The following is a 12,154-nucleotide window of genomic DNA, read 5'->3' as shown; positions in this document are numbered from 1 at the left end:
CGCATTCATCAGTTTACGCAGCTCATTTACACACTTTTCCTGAAGATAGAAGAGTTTGTTGAATCTGARGTGACATGTTCGTACGAACCCTTTGTACGAACAAAAGTAAGAGAAATTTAGGATAAGAATACGAACATATTTTTGCATGAGGCCCAATGTTTTCTGCTTCATGGTTCCCTGAATGTTCTGATCTGAAATGACGATGGCTTACCTGAATCTCTATGTGTCTGGGATTATCTATGTACTTCTCTATTAATAACCGATCATCTCCAAAACTGGAGGCAGCTTCTTGGGAAGAGAAACGGAAACCTTCCCTGAAAGGAAACAAACAGTTTTGGCAATCTTTTATTAAAAATAAACAAACAAACAAACAAACAAACAAACAAACAAACAAACAAACAACACTGATTCATAATACCTTGTCTCTTCATCATTCCACGCAATCCTCATCCCTTTTCCTCCTCCTCCTGCAGAAGCTTTGATCATTACTGGATAGCCTAGTGACAAAATGAAACAGAGTCAGAAATATGTCCTTTTGTGACAAAAAAGAAAGTTCTGCACACAGAAATAAAAAAAAACAAAGTTCTGATGCAGTCTAAAGGGTTAAATAAACAAATGAGAACTAAATACTCTGTTTCTGTGGTTTATCTTTCCAAATGAAGACAATAAGAAAAATGAGGACTTACCAATTTGTTGTGCAATCTTCACAGCATCTTCTGCAGTCTGAAGCAGAAAAAGCCTGATGGTTACTAATGATAACTCAAAACAGTCTTTATTAACCCCACCTGAAATGTTTAGCCCAAACTTTAAAACTAGGTTCATCTGATGGGTTTAGGATCGTTTATAAACCTGAATAATTATTAGATTTGAGTCAGGAGGACTGAGGAAAAATGGCCTGAAAATAACTGAAGTAAAGAGGAGTTAAAAAGCAACAAATGTCCACAGAAACAATTCTAAACATCTTTAGACAGGCTGAAAAAATGTTCATCAAACTTGAGTTGTTCAGCATCCTGGCCTGTAAGTGAAGGAACTCCTAACCTATTTTRAATTTCAATCTCAGATATATTACTTGTTTGTTATTGTTTACACATGCTTTAATGCTCTGCAGTGAAGGTGTACCTTGACAACTCCATCAAATCCTGGGATGGTGTTGACCTTAGCTGTCTTAGCAATCAGTTTGCTCTCGATTTTATCCCCCATGGCCTGGATGGCATGAGTGTCTGGGCCGATGAACGTCACACCCTCTGCAGCCTGGCAACAAAACAATACAGTGATATTTACAGCAGCTAATGAATGATAGCTCAGGTGATACTGCAGCACTACAAGTGCACAAAGAGGTTTAAAGAGCTGTTTGATARGGTCCCAGTCTCCTCCTCTTAAATTTGATACAAGGAGCAAGAGAGGCCTTGGATTTTCTCTCCCTGCTTATGCACTTCGCCTTTGTTTGCACACGTTTCTGTAAACTTTTATGTTAAATCTGAATAACTGTCAAACCCTTTTTATTATATTCTGATACATAAAACCCTACAAGTGAAAGAGACAATACATGATGAAGGTCAAACATTTTAAAAAGCAGTTTTAAGTACTTTCTGAAAGTTCTTAGTTGTAAAAGAAAAAAGTGCAAATATATTTAAATATGCGCGCGTGCACACACACACACACACACACACACACACACACACACACACACACACACNCACACACACACACACACACACACACACACACACACACACACACACACACACACACACGTATAGCATTAAATTGAGAACAAAGGTTTTTTGTTACTCACGAGGCGCTTTGCAAATTCTTTATTTTCAGAAAGAAACCCATATCCAGGATGAACCTTTAAAGTGAACAAAATATATTCTAAGCAATATTATAACTTTGATATTTAATAAAATTGAAAATATAAGTTTATGCAAAATAATTTAAACTGCTTATTGAAAGAGAAAAAAAGAAAAACATCCCAAACTGTACTAAAAGGTACATTAAGTAACTCCTCACAGCCTGAGCTCCAGTCAGTCTGATGGCATCCATGATGGCGTCCATATTCAGGTAGCTCTTACTGGTGGGGGCGGGGCCGACACAGACTGCTTCGTCTGCCATTTTTACATGAACCTTAAAACACATGACGGCACACAAACTTCAAAAACATTGAATTAAATTACAGAGTATAAAACGTTTTTAGTGAACGCAGCTGAAGACTCACAGCACTGGAGTCAACGTCGCTGTGAACAGCTACAGTCCGGATGCCCATCTTCTTACATGTTTTCATCACCTGACAGGAAGGGAAAAATATATATATATATATATATATATTGATAGTTAATGGTGCCGATGCTTGATCACTGAACCACCTCCAATTTGGACATTATTTTTCCATTTCCATCAAGATTTCTGATTCTCTGCTCCAGCATTAGTTAAAGCCATACAAAAATAAAAACAACCCTAATTCATAACAAAAATAACAACAAGGATGCTTCAGAGGTCATGCATGCTCACCTCTATGGCACAATTTTCAGAGATGAACAGAAAGATAAATAATAAAACAATTTCAATTTCCTAGAAGCATCAGTGAGCTGGAAAGTCTTACCCTGCAAGCAATTTCTCCTCTGTTGGCGATAAGGATCTTATCAAAAGTCTGTGGAGGGAAAATAAACAAGTGAACGTGACCCTTTTAACACAGCTGTTATAAACCTGGTCTTCATTTTACATCAGCTAACATGTGCTGTTCTTCACACATCAGTGCCATGTCAGCAAGTGTCTGTCGGAGCAACTTCTCCAACATCCAAATCTAAACTTCAGCTGTCTGACGGTCAAAAGAAGAGTAATCCAAATACTTTTAAACAATAATAAGTTAATTGTTTACCTTTTTTAAATTCCCACAGTCTGGAAGAAAGAAAAAGAGGCTCTTATTTTACCTTTTCATTGGTATTAACAACAGCAGAGTACAGAGCTCGGCTCGTCACTGCACAGCATCCGGACCGGCATGGAGCAAACTGAAAAACACCACACACATTAAATTCTAAGAAATATAAACTAAACTAAACTGACAAATGCAATTCGGGGTACTTTTTCTATATATTTTTTTCCAAACCACAACCAGGAGAAAAAAAATCAGGGGTTGAACCGGCCAGGTAAAAAAAAATCACAAACTCAGATGTTGGAGCCAAGAGTCAGCAGAGTATACATTATAATAAATACTCAATAACTGGAGTGAACTGGAGTCTCCTCAGAGCCTAGACACACAGCCTCCCAGTGGTCATAATGTTATGGCTGGTTCACTACATATCAGCTCGTTTGTGTTCGGTTTAAGCACAAAATAAAGCCCAACGCCGTTAAATACATGGAAAGATTTTCTTTTGATAAAACAATTTCCTAAAGTCAGACTTTTCCTCCCCTGTGTGTGTCATTAATGAAACATAACCGAGTTCTTTTACGCTCGTTTCGACTCAAACTGAGTAAACTCTCCAACTTTTTTTCCCAGAAACATGAAGTCATTTGGACGCTGCAAGCTGTTCTTGTGTTTTTCTTCACTGAAGTGTTCAGGTTGAGCTCACCTTCACAGACAGTAGCCTGTCCAGATTCAGAGACAGCTTGTACAGCGCCGCCATGTTGGCCAACTTCTTCTTCTTCTTCTTCTTCGATTTCTTCTTCTTCTGCTGCTCTTAAAACGACCTTCAAATGTGCAGCTGCTCTACTGCCACCTTCAGGCTTTACGTGTAATTTCACTGAAAAACACCCTGAAATACAGGTTTTAATAAAGCGGTTTTTTTCCCTGTTTTTATTGTATTATGTAGTAATAATCATTATAATTATTTTAGTCAGTTAGTTAGTTAGGATTTTGTGTAAAATGTAAGTAAATTGAATGTAAAAATGTAGTAATTTACACTGCATGGCCAAAAAAAAAAGTCACCATCTGCATTTAACTAAGGTCTATGATGTGGGGTTGCTGCAGTTGGTCAGGTCTAGATCCAGCAAATCTGTGCTCAAAGAATGAGGTTAGTTGACTACCTGAATATATTGAATGACCAGGTTATTCCATCAATGTTTCTTCCCTGACGGCACGGGCATATTCCAAGATGACAATGTCAGGATTCATGGGGCTGGAATTGTGAAAGAGTTGTTCAGGGAGCAGACATCATTTTCACACATGGATTGGCTCCACAGAGTCCATTGAGAATCTTTGGGATGTGCTGAAGGAGGTCAGAATCTACCGTCATCAATGCTAGATCTTGGTGAAAAGTTAATGCAGCACTGGATGGAAATAAATTTTGTGACATTGAAAAAAGCTTGTCCAAACATTGCCACAGAGAATAATCAAAGCTAAAGGCAGTCCAACAAAATTTTAGAAGTGTGACCCCTTTTTTTTTTTTTGTGGTGGTGATTGTTTTTTGACCGGGCAGTGTATTTTTTCAGAAATGAGGTAATAGCTTGAGAAAATCATTTTTGCTAAACTGAGTAAGATCACCAAACTGTGACTCTGTCCAATCACTATCTGCCATCTAATGAAAAGCACCATGTGAAGGGTTATCCACAGGTTAGATGGGTAAGCAGTCTTACTTTAGCATATTATATTTGACAAATTCAAACTTCAGCCTGATTAGAAAGCTGTTTAGAAGACTTTATTCTTTGCTTTCATTAGTAGAGCAACTCTGAGGTCCTGATGTCACAAAGTAAACATGTTTTCTGTGGCTGAACGACATTTCAAAAAGGCAGCATTAGCACAATATCATCTCATATAATCATTTTAAAACAGCTCGGAGAACACAAGTCATTTCTGTGTGACAGATGTAGGATAATTTTCTCGAGAGGTTGACAGAGTTCTAATCTGAACGGAGACAGACACAAGGAATGAAAACCACTTAAAAGTCCATAGAAAAAGTAAAAGGGAGAGGCTTGAATAGTGCAATGAAGGGTTGGACAAACTCTTCGAATGCATTCAAATCACTAAATACTGTGTTGGAGGAGTCTGCGATCACAGTGAAGGCCCCCTTTCACACCGGATGATGACCCTACCACGCTCGTTACGGACTGTACATTTTATTGGGACATTGCTAGAGTGGGGCAACTTTGGACCCTTCACTGTGAATCGAGATGCTGCTGAGTGCTCGCCAAATACTTTCAACTATCTTCCACATTCCCAAGACGCTCTATTGGCCCACCCTGGCACAACTGTATTGGACCTTTGCTACGATCACATCTGAGCTAGGTTGTTTCCATGACCTTGTCTCGATGTAGGACTGCGCCACATTATGGGGTACAGTGCAACAATAATAAACCACAATGACCCTGATACAAACATTTTTTGCATTCTCAAAACCACCAAGGACCAATAAGGTTCTGTCATGTATAACGTTAGACCCCGGCGCCATCCCCCTACAAAGACCATCCATGTCCTGGCTAATCATTTACACCGCAGCAGGTTCATCATCCAGGGTGAATGTGGCCTAATACTTGGAACAAGTTGCCATCAACAGTTTGTTACTAAAGGCTTCCGTCATCGCCACAAAGTGCTCATCGGATCATCCGTTTATACTTTTTTCTCATCGGATCATTTAACCTTTACACAAGGATGCATGGTGAAACCTCAGCACAAAGGTACCCTTCTGGCCCCCACCTGCTCACACTTCGTTCCACCAGCGTTGATCTAACCCTTGACGATGCTCCATCAAGGTATAGCCCTTAAACTGGTCGATACTCTGTTTCTCTGGAGACGTCACCCTGCTCAGATGCCCCTCTACACAGTTTTAGAGCASGCGAACAAGTAAACAAAACGGCCCTGGATCAACCCGCCCCCGTCATTAGTTCGGGTTAGTTATCCATCTTTAAAAATTTKAATGGATTTTTTTTCGTTTGTTTCATAAACAAAATGATGAAATTCTTTGCATCATTTCAAACATTGCTTTTGTCCACACATAAACCCAGTCTCAGAGCCGACTTATTTTAATGTGAAACTGCAAAAATCTTCACGTTTGATGAGAACCTTAATCCAGGGGCCGCTGATGATGAAGCATACAACTGCTTGTTCAGGCCTGACCTGGCTCTGAATATATGAAATATGTTTGTTTCATGTCCAAAGTCACTGCCACTGTCTTACGTGACGTACTCCTCGTCGTCACTGCGTTCTGATTTGATGTGGTCCGGGTGAAGGAGTGGGAAATGTGGCGCTGTAGTTCTAGTACACACGTACCACTCCTTAATGTTAGACAGCTGGGTTAAGGCTGGGTTGACCGATCGCTGGCTCCTCCGGGGGGTTCGTCCAGTCTGCTGCTTCTGAGTCAGTTGACTCTTCAGGCCCGACAGCGAGAGATCCAGAGGCATGGCCACCGGAGACGAACTCCTCAGCAGCACATTGTTCCCCACCTCACTGGCCGAGCCCATGTTCAGTTCGTGAGCCGACAGCAGAGGAAAGTGAGCGTTTTTGCTGGCGAGTGACGAAGAGAAGTGGTTCATTTTAAGGTCCAGGGGTTCGAGGATGGGTTGCTGGAGTTGGTGACGGCCGAAGCTGTACAGGTCCTGGGGATCAGAGGTAGGCGACGACTTGACGTGGATCTTCATGTGTTTCCTCAGGGAGCTGGGGTGGGTGTAGGACTTGGTGCAGCCCAGAGCCTTGCAGTCGTAAGGCTTTGAGGCCGTGTGAACCTGCGAGTGCTTCTTCCGGTCYCTGCTGTTGGCGAAGCGGCGCTCACAGAACTCACACTGGAATGGCTTCTCACCTGGTAAAKAAACAAAAACAAGTAAATGAAGAATGCTTCACCGAATTTTGCTGTGTTCAGAGAACCTGATTTTACAAAGAAAAACTTAATAACCAGATTAACCAATATTAAAGAAAATTTGAACAGGAAGTAGTTTTACTGTTATTCATATTCGTGAAAAAACTCCCAAAAGAAGTCCATAAGAATACTTTAAAGCAGACATTTTATGCTTTTAATCCTTCTTTACATTTAAGTAACTGTTAGGGTGTATATAAAGTGGATCTGCAATGCTTTGGTCTGAATTCCTCTTTACTGTAACTCCATAAGTCCCTCTTTCACCCCTTTTCTGAGGCGTGAGATCTTTTCAGAGCAGAACGAATGAGCTAAGCTGATTGAATGAATAGCATATTAATATAAAATGCTTGCAGAGTTATTGGAATTATAAAAAAAAAAACTTAAGTTTTTAGATAAATGTGTTAGGGATCTGAGTTTGAGCTCTGATAAAAACCCGAAAACAGATAAAGGTTTACAAATTTTATTAAAATTGCTGGTGTGGAGCTGGAACAACCCAGGTGCGTGGGTCCGGTTCTCTGGACACAGAAAAAAACAGGTTAGTGGCTGTAAGACTCTGGGACAAAATACTACTAGTATTTTTAGCCACTAACCTGGTGTCAACTGGGAGCCTCCGTGTGGAAACACCGACTGTGTCAGTTTGGTTCCAGAGAAACACGATGACGTCACCGACAATCCTTGGGAGCGTTGCGGGTCCGAGAAACGGTTTCGGGGTCCAGGGACAGACGAGGTTCATACACAGAGGGATCAGAGAATACGACAGGTTAAGAGGAGCAAACTTAACTCTTGAATCCGGGAGGCAGGCAGGGGCCGAGAACCAGGAAGTCTGAGGTGTCGTGGTGCCGAGCAAGGGAGAGACGAGGGGCAGGAGTCCAAGAAACAGAAACAGGGTCATTACCAGAAGAGCAGATGGCAGAAGGTATCTGACACGGGCTGAGGCAAGAGGCGGTAATCCAAGGGAAGAGAAGGGGGTCGAGGAGCCGAGATCAGAACAGGACATGGGACAAGAATGCTGGTGAATCATAGACTGGCTGATGATAAACTGGCAGAGTGCTGAGGGAAACTGCTGGCTTAAATACAGAGGYACACAGGTGAGTTGCATGAGCTGATTACCTGAGGATCTGTGAAGGAGGGGGAGCAGGGCTGTGACAAGGCTGAGGAAAAGAGCTGCTAAAAACACATGACATGAGATAAAAACAAAYACAAAACTAAAACTTGACCTAAAACTATAACAGAACCCCCCACCTAAGGTCCGGCTCCTAACGGACCTCTGGGGAGACTGAGCTGGTTAGGATTGTCTCGATGAAAGTCCTTAATAAGTGACTTGTCCAAGATGTGGCGTGCAGGGACCCAAGACCTTTCTTCAGGGTCGTAACTTCCCAGTCCACAAGACACTGAACGCCTCGTCCCCATCGGCGAGATTTTAGCAGTCTACGAACTGTGTAGGCAGGACCACCGTCGATGAGTCGGGCGGGAGGAGGGGGCCTGGAGGAGGGCACAAATCTAGACTGCACAACAGGTTTGACCCGGGACACATGGAAAGTAGGATGGACCTTCATGGATGCTGGGAGCTTGAGTCTGACAGCCACCGGGTTCACCACTTTGGAAATAGGAAAGGGTCCCACGAAGCGAGGTGCCAATTTCCGGCACTCAACCCTCAGAGGAAGGTCTTTGGTAGACAACCATACACGGTCTCCAACCTGATACAGGGGTGCAGGAATCCTTCTGCGGTTGGCTGTCTTGGTGGCAATAATGGAGGACTTGAGGAGCTCTTTCCTGGCTGCTCTCCAAACTCTTTGGCAGCGGAGGGCGGCCCGATGAGCAGATGGCACCTGGGCAGCATGCTCATGAGTGGTGAACACCGGTGGTTGATGTCCAATATGACGTAAAAAGAGGATAGACCAGTGGCACTTGATGGTAAGGCGTTGATGGAGTGTTCTACCAGGGAGACGTTCTCAGCCCATTTAGTGGGGTTGTCCTCACACAGGATACGTAGGCGGGTCTCCAACATCTGATTGGCCCTTTCACTCTGGCCATCCGTCTGAGGGTGAAATCCTGAAGACAGACTGAGGGTTATTCCCAACACAGAACAAAACTCTTTCCAAAACTTTGAGACAAACTGTGGACCTCGGTCCGAAACAATGTCTTTAGGAAATCCATGAAGTCTGAATACTTCTCTCATGAAAACATGACTCAGTTCCAAGGACGTAGGGAGTTTGGGTAAGGCAGCAAGATGCACCATCTTGGACAATCTGTCAACAATGGTTAATATCACAGTCTTACCCTCAGACGGAGGTAATTCGGTTARAAAGTCCATGGAGATGTGGGACCAGGGCCGAGGTGGAATGGGGAGTGGTCTCAGGAGACCCGCCGGAGGACGTCGAGAGGGTTTGGCCAGGGAGCATTGGGTGCAGCACCCAACAAACTGCCTAACGTCCTTTTCCAAGGAACCCCACCAGAACTGGGACCTAACTAGRTGTAATGTCTTTGTTATTCCCGGATGGCAAAACAGACGTGAGGAGTGACATAGTTCCAAGACTTTAGTAACCAGGTGAGCAGGAACAAAGAGCTTACCATCCGGGCAATCCATGGGAGGGGGAAAGTTCTGGTGGGCCTCCCTGACCTCCCTCTCGACTTGGATGATGGCCAGGAGGATAGCATCCGGCAGGATGAACTCTCCCTGGTTGCCACTGGTCAGGTCAGACTTATAGACTCTAGAAAAAGCATCAGGTTTGGTGTTTTTGGTCCCGGGTCTGTAAGAGAGAGAAAAATTAAAGCGGCAGAAGAAAAGGGCCCACCTGGCCTGGTGTGGGTTAAGTCTTTTGGCAGTCTTGATGTACTCAAGATTCTTGTGGTCAGTGAGGACGATGAAAGGTTGTTTGGCCCCCTCCAGCCAATGTCGCCACTCTTCTAGGGCCAACTTGACTGCCAATAGTTCACGATTGCTGACGTCATAATTTCTTTCTGCTGGGAACAGAGACTTAGAAAAATAGGCACAAGGGTAAACTTTGTTATCTTTGAACCGTTGACTCAAAATGGCCCCAATACCTGTGTTAGAGGCATCAACCTCTACAATAAACTGGAGCTCAGGATCAGGAAACCGGAGAATGGGTGCAGAGGAAAATAATTCTTTCAATTTGTTAAAGGCCTTTGTGGCCAGGTCTCCCCAAGAGAACTTGACTTTGACTGAGGTTAAGGCATGGAGGGGAGCAGCAATGGTACTAAAGTTCTTAAAGAATCACCTGTAAAAATTGGCGAAACCTAAGAAACGTTGTAACTGTTTGCGGGTTTGAGGTCTGGGCCAGTCTCGGACGGCAGTAACTTTGGTGGGGTCCATAGAGATTTGACCTGGGGATATCTGGAGATGTTTGTCTATAATGCACAGCTCCTTATTTATCCAAAAACAAACAGCACATCCGTACAAACACCTCATACCAACTGTCAACACAGAGGAGGGAGGGGGGATGATTTTGGCTTGTTTTGCAGCTGGTTCTTTAAATATATCTACTCTAAACAGTGTTCACATGTTTCAGCTGTGCTGTGCAGTCATTCCAACATCTGGTAACACTGGACGCTGGGAATATTTTCATATCAGGCTTTCAGCTTGAGAGGCCTCATATCTGTGTAACAACACCCTGAAACAATAAAATTTCATATTTGTTTTAATAGCAATACCATTTTCAATCAAATCGTTCGATTTCAAGGTGGACCAGGCCCGCCATCTTGTTTGTTTTGATACATGACGTGAGGGATGTAAATCTCTCTGTCACTGATCAGTTCTCTTCAGTCTTTTTTGTAAAAAAAAAAAAAAAAAAAAAAACACAAACAAACTGCAATTTGATTGGCCAATAAACGAAGGGGCTTAGTCGACACCCTCTTCCAAAATCAGAGCTAAAAGCCTATTTGCTGCAAGGGTTGTGCAAAATCTTTTCATGTGCAATTAACTGTGAGAAAAACTGGCAACAATTGCCACGTATTTTTGTGTGTGACGCACTCTCGCTATCATGTACCCATGTGGGGCCTTTGGCATGTTGTGTTACTAAAGATCTGCTGCAACTGCACTTTGTGGAAAAGGTGGGTTTGAAATCACAGCTTACCATTTTAACCTGTTAAAAAGAAGAAGTTAGTTCGACGGATGATTTGTAAGTATAATTTCAGAACACAGGAACTGATGTAGAATCAAAAACAGGCAAGTGTAACTGTCATTTAGTAACATTATACAGTATTAATTAGGGGTGCACAATATATCTACATTGACATCAGTATCAGTCCAATATGTAAAACTGGGCCAATATTAATGTCCAATATTGATTTCCCACTTTTTAGCTTTGTGTTTCTGTTTTGGGAGGAGAGATGGTTGGTTGAATTGTACCTGTTTGATCATGATAGTGATATTAACGCTGCACAGCCAGGAATAACTTAAGAAGAGAGCCATGTCAGAGGTCTAGTCGTTTATTTATGGTATCGAAAAAAGACACAAGTGTGTTTGTGTGTATATACAGTACATATAAATAATTTGTGTGTTTGTGTAATATCGGTAAATATCTGTGATCAGCCATGACAGCAATAATTATATTGGATATCGGCTGAAATTTTCAAATCAGTGCATCCCTTGTATTAATTGTTGTCTAAACGCCACACTTATCGTGATTAATTTTTTAATTGCGTCAACAGAAAAGCAGGTGTGGAGGACCAAAACACTAGAAACGATCACCGACTTCCAAACAGCTAACGTTCAACCATGTTTTGTAGAACCTCTCGTTTTTAGCAAGTCCTGGGACAACAGATGAAAAACAACCTTTGGCTAATTCTGCTGCATTTACAGAAACATCAGTTAATATCATGCATTGTCCCTTCTAAATAAATCAAATTAAATTAAACCTGATTTTATGCATGCACATTAGAATAAACCTCTCCCAGATGTTTCGGTGCACTTTTGCATGGGTCTTTCCAAAGCCACGGAAAAAGAAGTGAATAAAAACTTTGCAGCAGAAGCAGAGGAGTAATGGTTGAGAATAGGAACACTTCAAGTTTGTGTTTAATCACACCAGTGATGGCAAATACATCTTGAGCACACCTAAACAATTTCATTTTGTATTTAATCTCCCCTTTCTTTCTCCTGTCAAAGCCACTGTGTTTCCTTAAGGAAACAAGGGCACAGTGAAGTGAAAAGGAAGCAAGGGCAGAAATGGAACTGGGCCCACATGAGCATGGAGGGGGATCCTTACAGGCAGATATCGTATTAAAGCTCTGTTGTGTGTTTCAGGAAGCTGCTGTCTTCACGGATCTCACGGATTTACAGACACTATTGTCAGTGTGTGTGTGTGTGTGTGTGTGTGTGTGTGTGTGTGTGTGTGTGTGTGTGTGTGTGTGTGTGT

General features: G+C 42.3%; 1 protein-coding gene and 1 pseudogene across 1 annotated transcript; both read right to left on the bottom strand.

The window, feature by feature from the left end:
* Positions 1-211: 211 nt before the first annotated feature.
* Positions 212-3,670, bottom strand: LOC106511022 (propionyl-CoA carboxylase alpha chain, mitochondrial; the record flags this gene model as incomplete). The annotated part of the gene is given in 10 exon segments (XM_013999759.1): positions 212-314; positions 419-497; positions 687-723; positions 1,120-1,251; positions 1,796-1,849; positions 2,011-2,124; positions 2,216-2,284; positions 2,600-2,647; positions 2,928-3,005; positions 3,567-3,670. Coding segments are annotated over 10 exon segments (768 nt in total), but the record flags the coding sequence as incomplete, so codon positions are not given.
* Positions 3,671-4,609: 939 nt separating this feature from the next.
* LOC106511023 (zinc finger protein ZIC 4 pseudogene) lies at positions 4,610-6,687 on the bottom strand (annotated as a pseudogene).
* Between the last annotated feature and the right edge of the window lie 5,467 nt (positions 6,688-12,154).

Source organism: Austrofundulus limnaeus, unplaced genomic scaffold (assembly GCF_001266775.1).
Source record: "Austrofundulus limnaeus strain Quisiro unplaced genomic scaffold, Austrofundulus_limnaeus-1.0 Scaffold2455, whole genome shotgun sequence".
NCBI lineage: Eukaryota > Metazoa > Chordata > Actinopteri > Cyprinodontiformes > Rivulidae > Austrofundulus > Austrofundulus limnaeus.
This window is presented reverse-complemented; position numbering and strand designations above follow the sequence as displayed.